This window comes from Aethalodelphis obliquidens, unplaced genomic scaffold, assembly GCF_003676395.1.
Source record: "Aethalodelphis obliquidens isolate GAN/ISIS:26980383/991018 unplaced genomic scaffold, ASM367639v1 scaffold2, whole genome shotgun sequence".
Taxonomy (NCBI): Eukaryota; Metazoa; Chordata; class Mammalia; order Artiodactyla; family Delphinidae; genus Aethalodelphis; species Aethalodelphis obliquidens.
The window spans coordinates 460,667-484,187 of NW_020837946.1; the positions used below are offsets into that span (position 1 = coordinate 460,667).

The 23,521-nt window shown below is 61.3% G+C and overlaps 2 protein-coding genes across 4 annotated transcripts in view; one reads left to right on the plus strand and one right to left on the minus strand.

Moving 5' to 3' along the window:
• HDLBP (high density lipoprotein binding protein) overlaps positions 1 to 2,883 on the plus strand; it is a 69,158-nt gene extending 66,275 nt beyond the window's left edge. For all 3 annotated transcript variants that reach the window (XM_027116335.1, XM_027116345.1, XM_027116355.1), the window contains 3 exons: positions 179 to 295; positions 392 to 520; positions 638 to 2,883. In XM_027116335.1, the coding sequence (XP_026972136.1) occupies positions 179 to 295; positions 392 to 520; positions 638 to 724 (333 nt within the window). In that variant the 3' untranslated portion in view covers positions 725 to 2,883. The remainder of the gene's footprint in view (positions 1 to 178; positions 296 to 391; positions 521 to 637) is intronic.
• A 1,803-nt stretch (positions 2,884 to 4,686) lies between these two features.
• Positions 4,687 to 23,089, minus strand: ANO7 (anoctamin 7). Its single transcript, XM_027115659.1, has 19 exons — positions 22,988 to 23,089; positions 22,238 to 22,345; positions 21,557 to 21,720; positions 20,611 to 20,668; positions 19,703 to 19,813; positions 18,932 to 18,988; positions 18,602 to 18,822; positions 15,100 to 15,182; positions 14,182 to 14,358; positions 14,000 to 14,101; positions 13,015 to 13,205; positions 12,714 to 12,878; positions 9,839 to 10,034; positions 8,332 to 8,537; positions 8,100 to 8,191; positions 6,077 to 6,140; positions 5,909 to 5,989; positions 5,433 to 5,552; positions 4,687 to 4,704 (listed from the first exon to the last, which is right to left on the minus strand). Exons 1-19 carry the CDS (start codon positions 23,087 to 23,089, stop codon positions 4,687 to 4,689), a joined length of 2,316 nt encoding a protein of 771 aa, XP_026971460.1.
• Between the last annotated feature and the right edge of the window lie 432 nt (positions 23,090 to 23,521).

Here is a 23,521-nt window from a genome sequence, read left to right on the forward strand (position 1 = left end):
GCAGCCCTGTGGTGGCCGATGGCTCTGCATCTGTGAGGGCACATGCGGCTCTGAACACCAGGCGCCCCGCAGGGCCCCAGTCCTCCCGAGGGGGGATCTTCACTAGAAACAGACCGTTCCCAGCCGCACACGACGGGGCCCTCAGAGCCGTCTTAGCTGCTGTGTGTGCTCCTTCCAGGTGGATATTCGCTTCCCACAGAGTGGGGCCCCAGACCCCAACTGCGTGACCGTGACAGGGCTCCCGGAGAACGTGGAGGAGGCCATCGACCACATCCTCAACCTGGAGGAGGAATACGTGAGTCCGGGCTGGGCGGCAGGCACCTGGGGCCGGGTGCAGGGGTGCCCGTCGGGCATCGCTGCTGCAAACTGACACCCCCCCCTGCACCCACAGCTGGCCGACGTGGTGGACAGCGAGGCGCTGCAGCTGTACGTGAAGCCTGCCCCCCACGAGGAGTCTAAGGCGCCGTCCAGGGGCTTTGTGGTGCGTGATGCGCCCTGGACCGCCAGCAGCAGCGAGAAGGTGAGGCTCAGCCGTCCAGCCCCTGCGCGTGCGCCTCGGCGGCCGTTCCAGAAGCTGCTAGGGGGCGGGGGCGGGGGCGGCCTCGTCACTGAAGCCCAGCCCTCTCTCCCCCCACAGGCTCCCGATATGAGCAGCTCCGAGGAGTTTCCCAGCTTTGGGGCTCAGGTGGCCCCCAAGACCCTCCCATGGGGCCCCAAACGATAATGATCAAAGAGCAGAACCCTCTCCAGCCTGCTGACCTGAACCCACCACATGATGGTTTGTCTCAATCTGACCCAGCGGCTGGACCCTCCGTAAATTGTCGATGCTCCCCTTCCCCGAGGTCTCACAGCGAAGCCGGCACCCCGCGCTGTGTGTGGCCCGGTCCCGGGCCTGGTGGCACCCAGCGTAGCGCGGGGCCTGCTCCCAGCCTTCGCTCTGGGCGGCTCTCCACTCTTGTGAACACTAAGGAGGTCACAGGACGGTGTCACCCAGCACGTCAGCGAGGCTCTGGCCTCCGCCAGGAGAGCACCGCAGGTGCAGCCGAGTCTACTTCCTGTGTCATGACCTCAGGAAATAAATTTCCTTGACTTTATAAAAGCCAAAACGTTTGCCCTCTTCCTTTCCCACCCCCCTCTCTCTCTCATGCCTGCCTGCCATCCAGATGCTCCTCCCTGTAGAATGTGCTCTGCCTTCTTCCAGCTGCCAAAAAGCCCAGTTACCCAGACCAGGGCAGGGCAGGTCGGGAGGCCCGGTGTGCACACTGGGCGCCCGCAGACCCAAAGGAGAGCCATGGTGGAGCCAGAGGGATCAGGGAGGCAGGAGGGAAACGCGGTTCTTGGGGGGCCCTGGCTTGCCCTGTGTCCCGTCGGGGTCTCTGCCCCGGACCGCACAGGCGCAGGCCCCGCGTCTGGTGAGCCTGGTGAGTGCGGGGCCTGAGGAACGCCAGGTGGAGAGGAGGGGGCTGGCCGGGGAGGTGGAGACCACCCACTCCTGCTGGGCGGAGGCCCCACCCTTTGCACGCTGGCTGACTTGGTTTTACACCACCTTCCGCTCCCTCGCACCCACCCCTTCCCAGATGCCCCCTGTTGAGTTAGTTGCCTCTTTCTACCTCAGAGCTGGTATGGGGTGTCCCGAGCTTCAGGGTGTGTTTGCTGCGGCCTTGGGGGCTGGAAGCCGAGTGCCCGGCTCAAGACTGTGCTGTCCCTCACCCACTGGGTCGGTGGCCAGTGGGCCCGTCCAGCGGGGAGCACACGGGCCACCCCCCCAGGTGGCCGCTGATGCATGCTCGAAGGGCAGGCCTCTTGGCCCTGGGGTAGAGAGAGGCTGCCGCTCGGCCGGGACCAGAGGCCCCGGTGCTGCTGGCGGCCTCTTTGTCAGGTGTGTGGTAGGTCAGTCCCGCGGTTGGACCCCAGGCCTTGGCGGGTCAGGGTGCCCCGGCCCCAGCCGGCTTGGTCAAGGTCCACCCTGAAGAGGGAAAGGTGGGGCCCCATGTCCACGGAGGCGACGGGCCACTCTGAGTTGTCTTGCCAGATGCTGGGCCTCGTAGAGGAGCTGCCCTGTGCCCTGGGGACAGTCGTCTCTGCTCTGACCACCTTCTCCCCACTCCCAGAGTTTTTCTCTCAATTTATTAACTGGAGCTCGGACCCCTTCTGACTCTTCAGTTCCTGAGTAGACCCCGAGTCTAACTGCGGTCGCCTCTGCAAGTCCCCACTAGCTCCGGCGGCCTTAAGTGTGCCCATTCAGAGGCGTGGCCACCTGGGAGAGGAAAGGAGGGGCGTTTGCTCCTGCTGGGTGGGCTGCGTGACCCCGAAGGAGGTGGGGTTGATTGCAACAGGGAGACAGGAGGAAAGGCCCCCCCGCCTCTGGGAGCCTCGCAGGGGAAGGACCATCCCCTCTTCTTCGGCATGAGTTTCAGAGCCTTCCCCACTGGCCCCCCAGGAGTCTGCCCACACCTCCCCCTCCCTCTGTCTTTCCTACAGCATCCAGCCCTGTCCTCCCCAGAGTTAAATTTTTAATTCTCACAACAGATTTTTGCACACGTGCATTTACTGCTAAACGTCATAGATGCAAACTCCCCTCTCCTAAACTCTGTTTGGGGTCTCGCTCGCTCTGTTTTTGGTTGTTGTTAAAGGGGATGAGATGACTGTGCCCAGGCCTGTCCCCTGCGGCCTCCGATGCTGCGGGGAGAGCCTGGCGGGAATGGGCGCGTGTGTCCGTCTCCTCCTTGTTGAACGTCTTCCATATCATATGTGTCCATGGCTACCATCCATCCCTTGGCCTTAACTTTAAAATTTGGAGATTATATGCAAACATGTGTAAAGGCTCATGAATATGGATGACACTGGAATTTTATAAATTCTAAAATAAAACCCGAAACCAGATACAGTGTGCTGGGACTCATTTTATCACGTCCCGCGTGTGCTCATTCTTTTTTTTTTAAATAGTGGAATTTTGTTTTTAATTTATTTTATTTTTGGCTGCGTTGGGTCTTCGTTGCTGCACGCAGGCTTTCTCTAGTCGCGACGAGCGGGGGCTGCTCTTTGTTGTGGTGCGTGGGCTTCTCATTGCGGTGGCTTCTCTTGTAGCGGAGCACGGGCTCTAGGCACGTGGACTTCAGTGGTTGTGGCTCGAGGGCTCTAGGTGCGTGGGCTTCAGTAGTTGTGGCACACGGGCTCAGTAAGTGTGGCACCCGGGCTTAGTTGCGCCGCGGCATGTGGGATCTTCCCAGACCAGGGCTCGAACCTGTGTCCCCTGCATTGGCAGGTGGATTCTTAACCACCATGCCACCAGGGAAGCCCTTGTGCTCAGTCTTGTGAAACCAGGGGTGTCTTCAGCATGCTCTTGAGTGGTAACTGGACACCCACAGGTATTTGGTGTAGTTCTCCCAGCTGGCATAGGGTTCTCAGCCCTGTGTTAACTGTTCCCGCAAGAGCCACAGCGCTGGGAGGCGTCATTGTTGGGGGTGGACAGTGACCCGGCACTTCCCACTCCTAAACATGCACCCTGCGGGGGCACCAGCAGGCACCAGGAGGTGTGGACGAAGTTTGAAGGCAGCGCTGTCCCCAGCGGCTGGGCAGAACGGCTCAGTGGCCGTCTTCATTCAGGGAGCTGACACAGCAGCCGGGGTGGGCTAGTCATGCACAACGCTGCAGGGAAGGCTCGTGGTTGTGCGGCCCGTGGAAAAGGTCGCACCTGTGGGTTCCATCGTTCCGTCCCTCCAACGGAGGCCATGTTGGTGGCTACTCTAGGTGGGAGGAGGAGGGTGGTGTGGGAAGGTCCTTGTCAGGACCGCGTCCTGGTGACCAGGGCTGTGTCTTCGTTCAAAAGCTGGTTACACTGGTGTGTTCACTTCGTGAAAACCCGAGGTGTGACCTAGCATTTCTTATGTTTCCATAAATTTACTTTAAAATTTAACAACAACAACAAAGCAACCATCTGCAAGAAAATACTTGTGGATTTGGTGACAAGGGCATGGTGCGTGCAGCCCCACCACCCACAAGCGGAAGGACGGCTCATTTTTTAAACAGTGGGTAAGCAAATGGCAGGTTCCAAAAAAATGTCAGTGGCCACACCACAGCCTCAGCCCCACTGGTCAAGAAATGCTCAGTGCTGCCCGAGGCCCAGAGCCGTGGGTTTTTAAATAAAGGTGTCAAACGGCAGTTCTGGGGAAAAGCTGGGCGGTGGTGCAGTGCATCAAAGCGCTTTAAAAACCACGTGTCCTTTTTGACACTGCTGTGCACTTCGAGGAGCGTCCCCTAAGGAAATCGAAGATGGGCAGTGTCTCCGGGCATTTATGCCGTGTGATTTCTAACCGCAGAGCAAGAGAACGGTAAGCAGATGGCGAAGTTGGGAGGTGCTGTGTGATCCGAGCTAGGAGAAGGTAAACACAGAGAGAGGTTGTGAAGCCAGTCAGTGGACAAAGTCGAACTGCAGGTAACGTTAAGCTCCCAGCTCTGAAGAGGACCATGTGCACCCAGACAGGCAGAACTTCTTGAAGGAGATGCACCGAGCATCGCAGGAGTGTCCTTTCCTCGAGGCATTCACTGGTCAGGGGATAAAGTTCGGTCTCCTTCCAAACCTTCCCCATCTGGGCGCTCGCTGCCCGGAGAGAAGGGGTGCCCACTCCTCAGAGCGCACCGTCTGGGGGAGTCAAGTGGTACCACAGGAGGAGAGGAAAGGGCGGCTCAGAGGCTGTGGACAGGCTGGAAGGGAAAGGGGCTCGAGATGAGAAGACAGACCTGCAGGCCTTGTGGGGACGGGGCGGGGGTGGTGGGCAGACTCCCAGCAGGTTTCGCAAGACACTGCGTGGACAGGGTGGGAAGGGGCGGGGCTGGTCTGGAGAGGGGACACCGCCATCTGAGGGAGAGCACGTGCAGGGAGCACGGGAGAGAAGACAGAGGACAGGAGATGAGCCTCACCGAAGGGCTGAGGGGGATGGAAGTGTGAATGGAGCAGCCCGTGGTAGAAGCCACCTCCTATGCCTGCCAGGCGATGGGGAAGGGGCAGGGGCTGGAAGGACCGGAGCCGTCCTGCCCCAGGGGAGTGAGGAGACAGCACTGGTCCGTGGGGCTGGGCAGGAGCTGCCTGATACCCCCGGACACAGCATGCCCAGCGCTCCAGGTACCACGCTGCAGTTGGCCGGCCGTGGGCGCCACAGCAGGCCTGAGGCGCCAGGAGACAGGCTGTGGCCTCTGAGGGTGGTGAGCCTTTGACAGCTCTACATCTCCCCCCCGCCCTCCAGGTGGGGCTGCTCTCAGGGCGACCCCTTTGCCTCTGGCTCCTGGCAGCCTAGGCTTGTGGGCCCAGATTCATCTCTGAGCCCGAGGGCTGGTCCTTCCGCCCCGTTTGTTCCACCAAGAACCTGTTTTCAGGAAAGGGCAGAGAAGGGGGAGCAGGACAGCGGCAGAGCACCGGGGGCTGGGGCGCTCACCTCGTCCTCGGCTAGCGCCTGCTTGGCCAGGTAGTACTCCCGCTTCACCTTGATCTCCACAGATCCGGGGATGTCATGCGCCAAGAGGTCAAGGACCCGGCCGATGGAGAACACCACATGCTGCGGGCAAAACAAGTGCCCAGGGTGGCCTTCGTGGGGCACCTGCTCCTCAGGTGTGGGTTGAGCGGACAGCAAGCATCAGTGCAGAAAAGTGCCTCCCGGAAGAGGCAGAGGCCACAGCGACAGAGACCACCCCCCGGCTTCCGTGGGACACTCCGCAGTGCCCAGGGCATTCTGACGTCCACACAACTGGAGACAGAGGCCAGGCAGGGAAGGGATGCAGAGGACTGTGATCTGAACAAGGTGACACAGCAGTGAGCGCCCTTGGTCACGCCAACCCCTGCATACCTTGTGCTGGGATTAGGCAAAGTACTGGAGGTGGGGAGCGGGGCCCACCATGCTGGTGCCTCACACACGATGATGAAGGCCAGGTGGATAGCCAGAAGATTCCAGTAGGTCCGGGCATGATGTCCATCATCCCCCCGAAAGCCCGATACCTGCAGGAGACATGGGGCTCAGTGGGGAGCCGGGCTGAGGGTGCCAAACACACTTCTCAGCTCCTCCTCCTCACCGGCTGGGCTTACCAGCGAGGGTACTGGGAGCAGGGAATGTCCCCACACAGGCTGCCCGGCCAGCTCCTTTGCTATCCTGAGCACGACACTGGGCTTTGCTGGCTAGTTCAGATTGAATGGTCATCTTGCTGTCCTTTCATGTCCTCCGTATTTCTGTGTTGTGGTAACAGCATTACCAGGGCCAACTTTGTCGGAAAAGAAAAAAGCCAAAAATCTTGAAAATAAAAATTCCCCAAAGAATGGGCTATACTTTAAGTGGCTAAACGAGACACGACAGAAGGGACACATCGTGGGAGCTGGAAGACAATTACGCAGTGCTGAGGCCCAGAAAGACAGACAAATAGGAGAGAGTGCTCAAGACACATGGGGGAATGGAGATGCTCCAACAGCAGAGAAGGTCAGGGAGTGTGGAGAATCACTGCCTGAAGGAATAGAATGCGGCTGTTCCAGAACTAAAGAAAGGCATCACTCTAGATCGGTAGCACCTGCTGAGTCTCGGTCAGAAACTTAAATAAGCCCTTCCGTGACAGGCCTGTTAGTGACACAAATGAAGGAAAAGGAAAAAGTCTTAAACGCAACGAATGCTTCTAACAAGAAAAGCCAGTGCACGAAAGAGAAATATTTAGAAAGAGCTGAGGGAAAATAATGCTTAACCTAGATTTTTATACCTGCCATTTGAAGGACAAAATGAACATACTGAAGAGTTCACCAGCCACACCGTTCCTAAAAGTGCCTATTAAAGGATAAACTTCAGGGAGAAGAAAAATGAACTCAGAGGAAAGACAATGCATAAGAAAACACTGTAGCCACAGAAGTTAATAAAATACACCAGAGTTGTGATTAACAAGTGACTAAAAGTGTTTTGTTTTCTTCTAGTAGTAAAATTAAAATCTGAACAACAAAGCTTAGAAGCCTGACCTAATGGGTATATGTAGAACCTTGCTCCAAAATTAATAAAGATTCTGTTTAGGTTCACTTGAAACGTATGCAAAAATCCATTGTGACCAGCAGATCCTAAAGGGAGACTCAACAAATGTGAGGTTTACATCATGTCAACTCTTCAGGCTCTCTGACCTCCGTGCAGTTAAACCACAAATGATTTTTTAAAAGTAGCAAAAACAAAACTCTGTGTGTTTGGGAAATTACTTTCCTAAGTGATTCATGGATAAATAGGTAAATCACAATTGAAGTGATGAAATATTTAGAAGTGAAGGATAGAAGTAGTATCAACACTAGTGGAATGAAGCTTTTAAAAAGTATGTTCAGGGGCTTCCCTGGTGGTGCAGTGGTTAAGAATCTGCCTGCCAATGCAGGGGAGACGGGTTCGAGCCCTGGTCCGGGAAGATCCCACATGCCATGGAGCAACTAAGCCCATGCGCCACAACTACTGAGCCTGTGCTCTGGAGCCCGCGAGCCACAACTACTGAAGCCCGCACGCCTACAGCCCGTGCTCCGCAACAAGAGAAGCCACTGCAATGAGAAGCCCGTGCACTGCAACGAAGAGTAGCCCCTGCTCGGCGCAACTAGAGAAAGCCTACGCACAGCAACAAAGACCCAAAGCAGCCAAAAATAAATAAATTTATAAAAAGTATGTTCAAATAAATTTATAGACACAATTTGTTTATTAAAACCCAAGAAGTCTGAAACGAGTTAAGGTTTCAACTCAGAAAATTGATTTTCAAGAGGAAATACATGTACTATATCTGGAAAGAAAATGGGGCCATAACTACAAAATGAGGTCTTAAGAGAATATAAGTTCATGTCGTTACATTCTAAAGCTTAACTGAAACAGTTTTCCGTAAAAACAAATACTAAATACCAAAATTGACTCAAGAAGAACTAGAAAAAGAAAAGAAGCTTGTATCCATGGAAGGAATGGGGTTGGTGATCAAGATCCCTCCCGCAGGGCAGCAACCGGACCGGCGGGGCTCCGGAGGCGGGAAGGAGGCGGGAAGCCAGGGGCGCGAGGCCCTCCCAGCCTGGCCCCTCCGGGTGGGAGCCCCGCCCCGCCCCGCCCCGCCCCGCCCCGCCTCACCTGCACGTGCGGTTGTGCGCGGCGGCTAAAGCGGGCGGGGCGCGCGCCAGCGTGAAGGTGACGAAGCCGCGCAGGTTGCGGGCGCGGCTCCACTGGTAGTAGGCGCGCGGCGGGAAGTCGGACGAGAAGGCCAGTAGGAAGGCCCGGGCGACCGGCGGGGCCGCGCGCCCCGCCCCGCCCCGCCCGGCCCCGCTCTCCCCGGCGGACACCCCGGGCAGGCCCGCGCGCTCACGTTGCTGATGACCGCCGGGCGGGTGATGCCCGCCAAGTTGGGGAAGCAGATGCCGATGCCTTGCGCGCGCTCGGCCAGGGGGCGCCGGCGCTCGCGGACGAACTTGCGCGCGTGCAGGCGGATCTCCACCCGGTTGTTGAGCAGGGCGAAGAGCGGCGCGAGGAGGCAGGCGGCCACGAAGACGGTGATGAAGCCGGACTGCAGCACTGCGGGGGTCGGTGGTCGCCGCCAGGCCCTCCGGTAGCCACGGCCCGCGAACCCTGACCCCCGCCCGCCCGGTTGCAGCTGGTGGTAAGGGCCACGCGTGCCTGCGACCGATGGCCGACACTGCCTACCGTAAACCCTTCACTTGCGCCTTTCAGGGGAAGCCCCTGACTGTGCACAGCAGCCCCGGCCTCTGGCCTTTCCTGCTCCTCCTGATGGTACTCATCCCGCAGGCTCGGCTGCAGGGCTCCTTCCTTCAGGAAGCCTCCCCGGACTGCTGTCACAGAGTTGGATGCGTTTCTGGCTGGTCATGGGCCACCCCATCTCCCTGAGGTCAGGGACTCTTAACAGTCCTCCCCACTGCTTGGCTCACCCTGGCAGGAGTGGCAGTAGAATCTGCCTCTGATTCTAGGGCTGATTCTAAGAAGGGGCTCCTTGAAAGGGGTTCCTGGCTCTTAGGTATAATTCCTAAGGAGAGCATGGGGTCCCATTGCCTTTTGTCCAGTGGAGTAGAGACACAAGGTCAGCCGGCTCACATTATCATGAAAAACCATGTTTCTCCCTTGTGAGCCTTCTGCTCCCTTTTACCCACAGAACGATGCCACTACTGCCACCCCTTTTGCTTTGGCTGCCGGGGAGCTCAGAGCTGCCGGGGAGCTCACAGCAATGTGTTGGCTCAGATGCAGCACTTCAGATTGTGCCATGATTCTCTCCCCTGTCATCAAAGAGAAGGGCCTGGCTGCAGGGACCAGTGCCCGCATTAGATGCGGACTCTGGCCTCAAAAACTGCAGTCACCTCATGCAGGGAATGAGCCCCAGGCATAGGCCTCCACCTGGCAAGGGCACTGGAGGGTCCAGCAGAGAGTGCGGGCATTGAGAAAATGTCTGGAGAAAATCAACTCCCCAGAGGTGTAACCTTACCTCTCAGGGGGCCTTTGCCCTCACCCCCAGGGCTGACTCTCCTGAGTACCCCACTTCTCATTTCCTACGGGGGGCTCTGGCCCAGGCTTTCCAGGGCGGGGGGAGATTAAGGCCACTCCAAGAGAGCCCCATCAACTGCCCAGGTCCTCTTCCAAACCCCAGTGCCCAGGATGCTGCCACTGCTGCCCTCAGCCAGGCTTTCCTGGGCGCTCCCCACTCTGGCCGCCACAATTCCTGATCTTTGCAGGCCTGGCTCCATCAGGGACCCCTACATCATGTTTCAAGGCAGATGTAGACAGGAATGCTGAGGCTGGAAGCCCTCTCAGTAGTGCGGCTGCCCCTCCCCGCGCACGGTGGCTGTGGCCACCGCCATGGCTCCTACCCATCTCAAGGTGCCCGTCAAAGGGGCCCTGGAAGGGCAGAAGCTCGTAGTCTGCCTGCCTCCTAGGGCACCTGGCCAGCCCTGCCTTCCTCTCCTTGGAGCAGAGCCGGGACCTCTGCCACCAGCCCCGTAGCTCCCTGGAGACAGAAACCCCCAGGACGATGGCCCCGTCCTCCCAAGCCAGGTCCTGGTCGCTCTGCAAGCGAAGGGCAGCAGGGGGAGGAGGGTCTGGGGCCACAGGGTGGGCAGTGCGAGGGTGAGGCCTTCCGCTCCTGCGGCAGCAGGGGTGGCGGCGAGGGCGTGCCAAGCTCCCCAGCAGAGCTCTCAGGCAAGTCAGCATCACTCGTAGGAGATCTAGGGGCATTGATTCCTCCGGGGAGCTGTGTCAGGGCTGGGAGGGAGCGGATGAGGACAGTGGGGCACGTGTGTGTGCGTGTGTGTCGCTCACTAGCCCAGCTACACCTGCCTGTTGTAATCTTGAATTCAGCTTCCCGGCACCACCTGCCCTGAGAGTCAGGGCCACGCCCACAGAGGGCACGTGGCTTGGCCAAGGTCTGAAGCCACGGTTTCGGTTGCCCGGGGGAGTTGCCAGGGAGCGGCCATCACAGGGAGATCGGGTGTGTGGGGATGCTGGAGGGCGTCCAGGTTGAGTCCAGCCTCGGGCCAGATAAGAGGCCATGCCTGGACAGGCCATTGCAAGGGCTCTGCATGGGAGGGGCGCCAGTGCTGCCAGTGGGTGGCACTGGGGAGGTGGGACCCCAGTGTCCCCGTTAAGAACGCCCCCAGCCCAGCCACAGTGGGCTGCAGACAGGATGGACTGGCATGGATGGGGCAGGGCCCGGGAACCCAGGCCTCCTCCCCTCCAAAGCTGGCCCCTGGGCAGGAGAACTCAAGCACCTGCTGCAACTACATGGGGTGGAGGTGGCAGAGAGCCTGTGGGGCAGGTGGCTGGGGCCGACCCTCCCCCTACACAGCACTGGAGTCACTGGGGTCCAGGAGGGGCCGGGCCTGCCTTCCCCCCAACCTCTTCTCCCAGCTGGGGCTGGACTGGGGGCTGTGGCCTCAGACACTTCCGGGTCCCACGGTCCCTGGGTGCTTCCCAGGGACGGGTTGGGGTGGGTGACTCGCGGGACCAGAATCTCCTGCACGTTGCAAATGATCTGCTTGCCCACCGTGATGACCAGGAGCTCCTGTGCCAACTCAGTGAGGCAGCCTCCAGCCGCACACTACAGCATCAGGGCTCCAGATTACCTTGTGGGAGGGACCAGCCTCACGGCTGCCTATCCTTCTCTGTGCCTCGAAGGTGGCCCCTGCCATGCCCTCATCTCCCTTTCAGACATGCCAGGGGCACCTTGAGGACTGCAGAGACACTCCTTCCCTCCCTCCCCCTTCCTGACCTCATTCAAGCCCCCACAGTCTTCCCCAGGTCCCGCGGGCGGACTGTCACGGGAACACCAGAAGCACGGCCATACGGCAACCCTGGGCTCTTTTGGGAACCCACATGGGGTTGACCCTAGCCTGTGGCTCCAGGGAGGACCCAAGATTCAGGCAGGCCTCACCAATCAGTGACCTGATCAAGCCAGTGAGAGGTGGGCCTGGGGCTTTTATGGGGAGCTTGTGGGACAGCATGCCTTGCACTGGCTACTAAGCTAGAGGGTGTCGTCCTGTGCTCTTGGGATATCAGCCCCACACTGCAGCATGTCTTCCCTACCAGGTGAGGAGAGCCTGCCTGAGGACACAGCCAATGCTTGGGAAAGCAGTGCAACATTGTTGAAACACCTGGATCCAGCCATACCTGAGTTCACAGAGTCCTGTATTTTCAACAGAGGAGCCAGTGAAACTCCATTTTTTGTTGAAACCATTTTGAGTTGGGAACTTTTCCCACTGATAACCGATAACAAAGCTGCCTGACTGCTGTGTGTCATGTGCAGTCATGCCCCGAGTTGTGGTCCCATCTGCCCTGTCCCTGGAAAACCCCTCCCCTCTCATGCGAAAATGGAGAGTGTCCCTTGGGGGTCAGTCACTTTGCAGGCAGCTGTCGGGTTGGGTCACGGCCCAGACCCATGGGAAGTTGCTGTTCTCCATCAGGGAGAAGACGGTCTTTCAGGTGAGGTGCTCCACGGGAGCTGTTGGACTCCCACCCGGGTCCCCTTGGCCCAGCCTAGAGGCCACCTGTGGACTGTTCAAGACACCCATTCATGCTGCTTCGGGGTGTGCTTGGCCCTCAGCCAGTAAGGAACCACAGGCACATTTTGAGGGATTTTCTACAATGTCTCAGAGGGCGTGCGTGGGGCAGGGTTGAGCTCATAAGCCCACAGTGGTGACCCCCCCCCCTCAAGTACTCGTGGGTGCACCTCCTTCTGCACAGCCCCTGCCCCTTGCATGCTTCCCAGGGTGACACCCACACCCGTTACTTGAATCCGGGTCTTTGCCGGGGCGTCCGCTCTGGGGGAACCCACCCTACAGTGATTCTTCATCCTGCACAAACCAGCTTCCACTTTCTGGAAAAACAGGTTCACCCTGGCTCTCAAAGCTGCTGGGCCATGCAGGTGAGCCTGCTTGTGCTTGGGGGGTGGGGCGAGGGGCGCCTTGGGGAGAAGCCCCGTGAGGGTCGCCAGCCTCTGCACCCACAATGTGCCAGCCGAGCTCGTGGCCGTGACAGCGGCTCACGGTCCATCCCTGTGACTGGCGCTCGGCTCAGGTGTGAATCGGGTGCCAACGGGGACACGTGGATTGTGAGTGTTCCGTGGGCGGCTGTCCCGAGTGGGGTCTGGGAAGGGGCAGAGCGGTGCGCAGGGGTTGGAGGGGCGGGGGCAGAAGAGCGGCTGACGGAAGGCGAAGGGAGCACCACACGGCGGGGTCCTCGCGCGCCCACCTCCTCGCTGCGGACCCCAGGCGAGGTGTGGTAGTTGCCCGGGTAGCCCACGAACCTAGGGGCGAACCATGCCTCTGCTCCCGCGGCCGCCTGCAGCCCACCTGGCGGAAGCACGAGGGGCACCACGTGCCGGACGCCTGCGCCGCCCCCGCCTTCCCCGAGTGCCTAGAGCCCACAGTGGGCGGGGTGAGGGCGTGACCGACGGCCAGGCCGTGCGTGGCGCGGCGGGGCAGAGAGCGGTGTGGGTGTGGCCGGATGGGGGCGGGGCCTAGGGTCAAGGTGTGGGTGGGTCCAGATGGGCGTGGTCGCTGTGGGCGCGACAGGGGGCGTGGCCAGGCAGGGCGCTGCCGGTGCCGCGCGCTGACCTGCCCTTGAAGAAGGCGATGTGGATGGGTGAGGAGAAGTTGACGAACTGGAAGATGAACACGTTGAGGGTGAAGGTGTCCTCGAACGTGGTCTGGGTCCGGTGCGTCTGTGCGGCACAGCGAGCGCCTGTCGTCAGCACTTCACTGGCGCAGGGAGTGCGGAAAGGGCCGCGTCGCCCGGGTCTTTTAAAGAAATTCATTCAAGAAGGGGGCCAAGTGTGGCGTTACTGAATTTCTAACTGCAAAAGCATCTAAAGGCGTTATGTCGGTAAAGGAAGAGCTGGGGCAAGTGACAATAAAAAGTAACATGATGCGGCCCGGGAAAGCGGACTGGGGCACAGGTCTGGGGGGCTGGGCGGAGAGGGTGTCCAGCAAGCAGGTGCTGAGGTGGAGGTGGGAGCATAAACGGTGAGTTGGAGGAAAATCCTGAGGCCGGAGGGGGACACACAGCCGTACCGTTGCAGGAACGTTACCGCTGGCTCCCCCAGGGCCCTGTCCCTGGACCCCCACCTGGAGCCTCTCCCCGGGCCGCCTGCCCACCCCACATTCTCTCCGCGGCACTCTGGGCCCGCACCAGCCTACCTCGCTGTGCGCTGCTGACCTCTGTCCCTCTCCTAGACCAGGACTGCAACTTGTGCAATTTGTGGAACGGATGGATTTGTCCTTAGGAAATGGAAAGGGGTCAGAGAAAGGGGGGAGAAGCAGGCAGAGACGGGCAAGGATTCCTGCTGATGCGGGGCGAGGCCTGGGGTGCCCCCCTCTCCCCAAACAGAGGCCCTGCTCACTGCCATGTAAGGGACCCTGGGGGGAGGATGTGGCACGTCCCACCCGTGCCTCATTCAGATATGACAAAAGTCATGTTCTGATTCGGTCCAGCAGGGCTGGGTTCCTGGTCAGCACCCAGCCGGCCTCGGCACTCACCCCATTTCGTCAGGACGTGGGCCAGGGCCATGTAGATCTTGGAGAGGTTGAGGATGAAGACAAGGTTCACCATGGCCCCATGAGGCTGGAGACGCGTGACGCCTGATAGGAGATGGCAGGGTGACGGAGGGGTGGATCAGAGCCCCACCCCCACCCCACCAGCAGGAGCAGTGGAAGCTCACCCAGGCTGCGAGGAGGGTGTTGTCTGACCTGGACACACACCAGGATGGCCATGATGGCCCAGTACAGGACGATGGACCCCAGGCACATGACCATCACGGCCACCTGTGGGGCAGCCCAGCCCCCCCCACAGCTCCGTCCCTGCTTCCGCCCCTCAGCCAGGCTGTGCTTCCTGCCTCCTTTTAGTGGGGTTGCCGGGCAGTGGGGGGGGGGGCAGGCAGGGAGGGGGGGCAGGCGGGGGGGGCAGGCAGGGAGAGCTAGAGGGTGGGTGACCTCTGGCTATCAAAGGGGCCTCTGTGCACTGTTGTCAGCCCCAGGTGCTCAAGAACCATCCCTCCTTCTCCCCTCCTACTTGGGAATTCCTTGACATCTAAGGGGGTCAATTAGGAAGCCCCTCTGACTGGAAGACAAGACAGGGTGAGGTGGACCCCTGTGCTGGGATTGCCCCCTCCCCCGCCATGCTTGAAAGATGCCCTGGGGGAAACTTTCCCAGAGCCCCCTGCCCGACACACACCTCTTACATCGCAGACCCCCTAACTTGGCCCCTCCCTGGAACCCAGGTACATGGGGGCCTTTCTGAGGACGTCGGGGGTCTTGTGGGTCGCAGAGGAATCGTCAGGCCCCAGCCCCAAGGCAGGAAGGGGGACGCAGCTGCCCCATGAGGCTCAGGAGGGCAAGAGGCATGACGGGGGGCGGACGGCAGCGGGGACCCGTCACCATCACCGTGACCACCGTGGAGCCGGCCAGCACGGCGCAGGTGGCTTCTCTTGGGGAGGTAGGGCTCACTCTCACTGGCGACGGGGTTCACAGCTGTTGTGGGATCTGAGGCGGCAGACTGGGGCCTCGGCCGCTCCTGGAGGGGAGCCGGTGCTTAGCGGGAGTGCGTGCTCAGGGAGCGGCCTCTGTCGGGGGTGACCCACCTCGTAGTGGGAGCAGCCCCAGGACGGTGCCGCCGTGGTCGAAGCCCCAGGACGGTGCCGCCGTGGTCGGAGAGCCGGCTAGCCTGCGGCGGGGGCGTGAGGTTCACACGCGCTTGGGACTGGTGGTCCTTTACTCCCTCCTGTCCCTCCCTTTAGGAAAGGCCACACCTGTCCTGCGTGTGCCCATCATTGTATTCTGGAGGCAGAGACGCGTTTCCTAGTGCACAGGGAGGGAGGAAGGTTGCCCCAGGAGGGCCCACACCCAGAGTCTCACCTGTACCCAGTTTAGATAATTTAGATGAGATTGGGGACTTTTTGCATTGTTGATATTTAGATGAGATTTTGGACTTAGAGTTGATGCTGCAGTGGGCGAGACTCCAGGGACACTGGGTTGGGGGTAAATGTATTTTGCACATGGGATGGACATAAAATTTTGGGGGCCAGAGGGTGGACTGTAGTGGATGGAACTGTGGCCCCCATAAGATACGTCCACCTGGAACCTCAGAATATAGCCTTACTTGGAAAAAAGGCCTTTGCATGTGTAGTCAGGGTAAGGATCTCCGAATGAGAGCACCCTGGATTAGGGGGACGGCCTAAAACCAATGACAAATCCCTGTAAGAGAAGCGGAGACAGACACAGCGACGCACAGAGGGAGAGGCCACGTGAAGACAGAGGCAGAGATGGGAGAGACGCAGCCTCAGCCAGTGGACAGGAGGATTCCTGGCGGCCCCCAGAACCCAGGCCGGAGGCCCAGGGCCAGTTCTCCAGAAGGAACCAGCCCTGCCAACCCTCCATACTGGACTCTGGCCTCCAAAACTGGGAGAAGAGCAATTTGTTGTTTTAAACCCCCCGTTTGTGGTAATTTTCCCCAGCAGTCCTAGGAAACTGGTACAGATGGGTTCCCAGCAGTGTGTCAAAGGTGTCTCTGTCTGTGGGTCCATCCTGGGCACCAGGGCTCGAGGCCCAGTGAGTATGGCATGCCGGTGAGGCCGCTGTTCCCATGGAAAAGCTGACACACCCTGGAAGTGTGCGGGCTGACGGGACCCAGAGGGCTCAGGGACCCCAAGGGGCCCCTCGCCCCGGCCTCTTGAATTCTGCTCAGTCCGGCTGTGCCTGAGAGCTCGGGGGTCGCCAGTTGACCTTCTCGGCCAGCCACACATAATGACAACGATAATAGTGAAAGCTCCAGGTGGACGTCTACTGGTGCAGGCACCCTGCTGAGTGCTGCGGAGGGGGGGGGCGCCAGTTGCAGTCCCAGCCCAGTGGGGACCTTGCCACCCGGGTTACGTAACTCACAGAGGGCTCTGCCTTAGGTGGTGACCGAGCTGGGCTTACGGGTGGGGCGGGGCCAGGACCCAGGGGGCTGCCTTCCTCCCCTCACCTGCCCTCTTACCTGGACCAGCGCACAGGCGCGGGGGAGCAGCCAGAAGGGGCAGAGTCCAGGCAGAGCGGGCACAGCTCCTGCCTTCTGGGCGGGGAGGGCAGCTGTGGGGGCTGGGCAGGCGGCCCTCCCCCAGCCCCGCCCCCTTGCCCCCTCCTTCCCCACACTGTCTTTGCCAGGCCCAGCATTTCTTTTAAAAATGTATGCAATGATAATTTTGGAGATAACTTCTTGAAATTTCAGCTCCATAGTAGGATAAAACCCAAGCCCAGTTATTTATCTATTGTAAGAAAAGTTTACACTATTGTAAGAAACAAGGGCGAATGCCAATAAAATTAACCTGCGATCACACCTGTCCACCTGTCAGTCTGGGAGCACACCTGTCTACCTATGTCCACCTGGGATCACCCTGCCTACCTGTGTCCACCTGGGAGCACACCTATCCACCTGTCAGGGGGCGCACCTGTCCACCTGCCAGTCTTCCAGCCAAGATCGCAGGCAGGACCCTCCATGACATCCTTAAGGCAGGGATGTGCTCAGTGCTCACCTCTATCCCCAGCTCTGCACAGGGCCTGGCACCTGGGGGGTCCCTCTTACTGCACACCCATCTCAGGAGGCAAGGGGCAGGCCTGGGAGCTGAGGGGAGAAGACACTACGTGGGTGCGTCTGAGGACACCATGAGACAGCCCACCAGGGGCACCAGTGGGCCCACCCCACGCCGCTGGCACCAGCCAGCCTGTGTAGAGCCCTGCAGGGGGATGCCGGGCCCAGGCAGGGAAACCCTGGGAGTTGACTGTGGGTGGCCTGGGTACCCAGGGCTGAGCCCCAGGTGGGGGTCTACACAGCCGCACGTCCTCTGGGGACCACATTCAGCCAGCAGGGGTGGGGGCCTTCTAGGAAGCTGGGAGGGGACCGGTCCTCGGGGAGGACACCCCCGGCAGCTCTGGGCACAGCTCTGCCCTCCTCGCCCCACCCGGGACTGTGGACTACCCCCATGTTGACCTCGGCACCTGAGCCCCCAGGGCTCCAGCCCACTGTGCCTCCCACCTCCCGGACCTCCCTTTCCTGAGCCCCATTCACCTCCAACCAGCATGCCCAGGATGGGTGTCCCCTCCTCGAGAGGCACATCACCCACCGGACTCCAGTCCTGGGTGACTGGGGGGTCACTGTGGATGCCTCCGGCTCTGCACCCCACCCCACCGTGGCCAGGTCCCTCAGTACCCCCAAGCCCTCAAGTGTGCACCCTGTCTGCCTCTCACGGGTCAAGCCCAGATCCATCCCAGCCTGGTGTCCTGTCTGCCCTGCGTGAGCCAGAGTTTCCTCTGTAAAATGCAAGTCTGTCCAGGACCGAGACGAGGACCCCACCTGTCGTGCCCCCCATGGCCCTGTGGTCTGGCCTTGCCCTCCTGGGGCCCCGGCCCTCCCTGCCCCAGATGGAGCCTCAGGTCCTTCACAGGTGGGCTGTGCCTTGGGCGCCAGCGCCCTGGCCACAGCCACACCCCCGCCGCATCCGGGTCCCCAGAGGCTATGGGTGGCCTCTCCTTGCGTCACCCGAGGCCGGTACACTCCACAAGGGCAGGAACCGCCGCCCTGCACAGCACCCCGGCGCTGCTCGCCATCTTGACAGACGTGCGCATGCGCGATTGAGGGCAGGCGCATCGCTATCTTTGGGGCAGGACGGGGGGTGGGGGGGGCGAGACTGTGCTGGGCGGCAGGGTGGGGAGCCCGTGAGGAAAGCGAGGACGGGGGGCCGTCCGGGGCAGACAGCCATCCCCAGGGTGCCAGCCTGCCTGGAGGTGAGAGGGCGGCTCTCCCTGGACCCCGGGCAGGGGCGACCTCTGCCAGGTTGGGAGTTCCTGGGGTGGCCCAGGGCTTCCCGGGACATGTCTGGTGGGCCAGGGACACTGGGGGCTGGAGTCAAAAGGGGGCCCTGGCTTGCAGAAGGGGGTTCCCGGTCCATGACCAGCACATGGGGGTGCCCCAGAACGGTCCCAGTGCTGGGTTACCTTATGGGGCCAGGGGGTGGGGCAGGGGCAGGGCTCGGCCAGGGAGTGCTGGCCTAGGAGGGGTCGGCATGGCCGGTGGCTGAGCCCCCGCCACAGCTCCCTTCCTGGGGACACCTGTTAGCAGCTAGGGGCCCAGGAGGCCCCGAGGGGCGGTGGGCACGAGATTCACTGAGCCAGGCGAAGTAGAAGGCCACCTTCTCCCCGAGGTACCTGCGCACATGGTCCAGAAGCTGGTACTTGTGCCACTTGTGCCAGCGGGCCCAGGGCTGGAGCCGGACCTGCCGCTGGGTGAGGCCCAGGGCCCGTGGGCCCTCTGGGGGTGTCGTCAAGGGGCCCTGGGGATGAGAAGCGGTCGGGCAGGGAGGATCCAGGCTGGTCTGGGCACCCTACCCCAGCCAGGCACAGTCTAGGTGTGTGGGGGCCTCAGAGCAGTGCGAGACCCACAGGTGGCCGCCGGCCCAGCATGGGCACAAGGCAGACAAAGCCCAGGATGCAGGGTTGCTGCTCAAGGGCAAAAGAGTCACTTTGGGGGCTGGGGGTCCAGGAAGGCCTCTCTGAGGAGGGGACATCTGTGCTGAGCCCCTCGGCCCGGGGTCCGAGTCCAGGGCAGAGGAAGGGCCTGGAGGGGTGGCCCTGGGAGGAGCCAGTGACTGTGGTCCAGAGCGGGCTCCGCGTCTCTGGGTGAGAGTTCTGCCGACCCCGTGCCGTGCAGCCCTGGCCAGCAGGGAGGGCGAGGCCCGCGGAGCGTGATGGAGCCTGAGTGCCCAGGCACTTCCCGGTGCGCGTCCACATTCACCCCCTCGGTGGCTGCCCGGGACCGACTGTCCCCCAGTCACACAGCAGTGGGTGCGGGACTGACCTGGGGCCTGAGGCCCCACTGCCCCTTCGTGCGGCTCTGGGGGCCTCATGGGGAGTAAACAGCCTCCTAACCGACGCAGTAGGCGTTTTGTCAAGGGTGACGGTTTGGCTGACCGAGCCCGGTACGGTGGCAGCTGGTGTGGTGAGCACATCCTCCCAGGGTCTTGTGAGGGGCTTGGTGACCTCCCCATCCCCCCGAGGGAGAGAAGCTGCTCGGGGAGACGACAGGCCGCAGCGGGGCCTGGTGTGCTGCTGCCCCGCATCCCAGGGCAGGACCTGGGGTCCCCCTCATCCAGAAACTCACCCTCTGGTGGCAGCCCGACCACCCTGCCCCGCCCCTGAAGCCCCTGGAATCACGTCGTGCTGGGGGAAGGCTGCGCTGAAGACCCCCTCCCCCAGCGGCTGGTCGATCCCAAACAGGCGCTTCCTCTCGTGGCCGTACGGGGTCTTGGCCAGGACCTCGAACAGCTGGGGGTGGCAGGGATGGCACTGGTCACCTGTCATGTGACAGGGGGGCGGGGACACCCGGGCCCTCCCGTCTTGGGGCTGAGCCCACAGACAGCCTCCCGAGGCTCCTGGCGACAATGGCAAGGGTACACCCAGCTCTTCCTCATGTCACCGGCTCACACAACCCCCAAGGGTGGTGATCGTTCTCACGCTTGGTAGATGGGAGACCTTGGCTGGGACGCTCGGCTCATGGGAGTCGAGTCTGGATTTGAACCCATGCCCTAGCTAAGCGCAGCCCGCCCTGGGTCCTCACTCTGGGCAGGAGTCAGCCTCCACCTGGAGGCCTGTGTCGGGGGCGGCCCAGCCCCTGCTGGGCAGCCCGCGTGGCCGGTGCCCTTCGGTTGTCACCAGCCGGTTCTCCTGGGCAGGCCTGTCCCAGGCCCTCCCTCACCATAGGCCAGGCACTGCCCATGCTTCTCAGGGACGCTCAGCCTCTGGTCGGCTCTGCCCGTGGTTCCCGTCCTCACTGACCAACTGGACTCACACCTCCCCAGTCCCCGTGGTCTTGGCAAGTCCCACAGGTTCTTGAAGGTGATACCCATTCGGGGCCCCAGCTGTGCTCCCCTTGTGCAGTGAGGTGGGGGCAGCCTCCAAGCATCCATCCCCTCACCCCCCCGGGGCCCCCAGCCCCGGGACCTCATCCCTCTGGACAGGACAAAGGCGAACCTTCCTGTGTCCGCAGAGGCCTCTGCTGCCCACTGGGGGCCGGGACGTCTGGGGCCGCAGGCCTCTCAGAGCTGGGTCAGGACCCCACTCACAATCTGGTGCCTGTAGGTGATGGGGAAGAAGGTGGCCTGGTTCTCACTCCCGAGGAACCTGTGGGCTCAGAGTCAGAACTCAGGTGCCTGCACCTCAGCCAGGCCTCAGAGAGCGACCACTGCCACCGGGCGGCATGGGCAGCTCCCGTGTGGGCCTTTTCCTTTCCTGAGGGTATGGCAGGACATCACGGAAATCCCCCCAGGGTAGGGAAGAGTGGACTGCACTTGGGCAGAGGAGCCCACAGACATCTGCATCCCCTGAAGTTCCGAACTCAGGACCAAAGGCCTCTGGGCGGTGTCTGGTGGTAGCCTGTGTGGACAGGTGGTTGACCAGAGGGCCCTCCCTGGGACACCAGGACCTTGGGGATTCCCTGTGTGGGGACACGTGTGGGTGAGGCTGAATCCTCCCACCAGCCCGGGAAGGAGGTGTCCTCAGCATGGGGGTTTCCGGTGCTGGCCACCCACACGGGTCCCCCCAGGCCTGGACGCTGCCCTAAACTGCCTGCTGGGTGTGTGGCTCTGTGACCTGCTTTGGGCAGTAAAATGTGAATGGGAGAAGGGATCCAGGAGCCAGTGTGGACTGACCGCTTGCATTTTCTGTGTGGGATGGAGCCTGCACTCCCACCTGGGCCCCAGGACACCGTGCCCACCCGCCACGGACATGGAGCTGAGCAGGAAGTGGACCTTCACGTCCAGCCACTGAGGTTTGGGGGATGCTCGTTCCGCAGCACAACCTGCCTATCTGACTGATACAGGCGACGTGTAGATAATGCAGACATGCACGAAAGCTCACCCACCTGAGACTCCCAGGCCCTGGTTGAAAAGCTCTGGGAAGGAGAGAGTTTAGGGGAAGAGCAGCAGGTTTTGGTTCACTCATTCGTTGATTCTTTCATCCATCCCAGGGCCCTGTGTGAGGCTGTCGGGCGGAGTGGTGGGGCCATCTTACCTGGACAGATTGCTCACTTTGAACTGGCAGGAGTAAGACTTGTGGGGCACGTCGGGCACGTCCTCCAGCAGGATGTTGGGGAACTCCAGCCACTCCAGCAGGCTGGCTGCCCAGTTGGAGGCCTGGTTGGGCAACTCCTGGAAGGAATTGTCAGTTGCCCCTCCCTGTCCTGAGGGGACGCGGACACCAGGTGGTGGGGTGTGGGCGTGTGGGTTTGCAAACCGGGCACCCTGGCTCCCGCCCTCCCTGGCTCTGCTGTGGGCCCTGCAGAAACACCAGGCAAGCCCCTTTCCCTCTCAGGGCCTCTGGCTCCAGGGCTGCTCTGCTGGTCAGCTCTGAGGTCACCTGGGAGCCGCTGCCTCTCCGCCCTGTGCCCCTGCCTGGAGGGGGGCCCAGGTGGCCCGCTCAGAGCCTTGGCCTCTGTGCGCACTGCCCGCCCCTCCCCTGAGCCCACCATGGGGCACCACCCCTCACCCGACTTGGCCACAAGGCTTCCAGGAGCACCGTGGAATTGGCGGGGGTGGGGTGGGGGTGCTGGCAGGGACCCTCGGGGACACGGAGTGGGGAGCCCCCAGGATTGTCAGCACTGGTGGCTGCCCCCGGGAACTGGAGGGCCATCAAGAGCGATCCTGGCTGTGGGGGGCCTCCAGGCCCTCTCTGCCCCCCACATGCCCTGGGTACCTGCAGGGGCAGCTTCAGATGCAGGTCCTCCGCGTAATAGCGGAGCACAGCCCAAGGGGCGCTGAAGAGGTGGTAGCGCACCACGCTGTCCTCGTCCTGGACGTCACGCTGCCGGGACGGGGGGCTCCGTGAGAGCCTGGGGTGCACGCATGCGTGTACACGTGTGCGCGTGTGGCATGTGCGGTCATCTTTATGCACGTGTGTGCACACGTGTGCGTGCGTGTTTTGTGGGTGCACGTGTGTGTGCATTCACACTCTAAGGAAAAGAGGCATTTCTGTAGCCATGGTAACAGCTCACCAGCGCCGTTTGAAACCTATTTGATAAAAGGCAACTTGCTTTTGTGGGCCTGGCTTCTGTGGACCTGTGGAAGCCGGCAGGGGGGGCCCCGCTCCTGTTTGGAAGCCAGCCAAACAGCGACAGTCCCTGCGAGGCCGCCACCTGGCTGTCCTGACGTCCATGGGCAAGAAACTCTGCAGGTAACGAACGCCCATCTGCGCCTTCGACAAGCCACTGGGCATCTGTGTATGTTATGCACGTACAACAGAGGTGTGCACACAAGGGCGGGCCTGGCCGTGTGTCTGTGTGCAGGCGCGTGCCAGGCTCTCCTGGAGCCGGAGCCGGGGACTTTCAGTTCCAGGGCCCAGCCTCTCTGCTCGGGGCCCGGCGTCTCTGTCCCAGGGACTGGCGTCTCTGCTGAGTGCACCTGCTTTCCCAAACTGTCCTCTTCAGTGGCTCTCAGCCCTCGCTACCATATCACAGCCATCGGGGTCCCCGAAAGGCCAGAAGCCCAGGGGACAGGCATGGGCGTCCCCAGCTGGCTGTGACATGTGCTGAAAGCTGAGGGCCGCCATCTGGACTGAAGGCTGAGGGCCCTTTGGGCAGCGTGTGGCTTCAGGCAGCGTGGTCCCCGCGCCCGAGGAGGATGCAGCCCAGTTCTGGAAGAAGGTTTGGCAAAGTCATGTGACCGCACCTGTGAGCCACACCGTTTCCGTCGTACAGGGCAGCTTTGCAGCCCCTCCCCGCACCAGGCTGTCAAGTGGATCTGAACCTGGAAAGGGAGGGGTCTTGGCCCCAATCCCACGGTGTGTATGTCTGCCAACTCTTAAGGCAGCTCTGGAAGGGAGCGCAGCCGGCTGTGGGCCGGGGAGGGCGGGCCGCAAGGGCGGCAGGGGCTCACTTCATGCCTGAAGGACAGGAAACAGAACACAAGGTGGAGGGAAAGCCGTGTGGTCAAAACCGACCAGGACACCGTGATGCTGGGACAGCCAGGCCGACAGCGGAAG

Coding starts and splice junctions, on each gene's coding strand:
- ANO7 (XM_027115659.1), bottom strand. CDS start 23,089: ATGGCGGCCCTCAGCTTTCAGCACATGTCACAGCCAGCTGGGGACGCC. Junction 12,879..13,014: donor GTCGCGCCCACAGCGACCAC/GCCCATCTGGAC, acceptor TGTGGGCTCTAG/GCACTCGGGGAAGGCGGGGG. Junction 5,553..5,908: donor TCCACCTGGCCTTCATCATC/GTGTGTGAGGCA, acceptor TTTTGCCCGCAG/CATGTGGTGTTCTCCATCGG.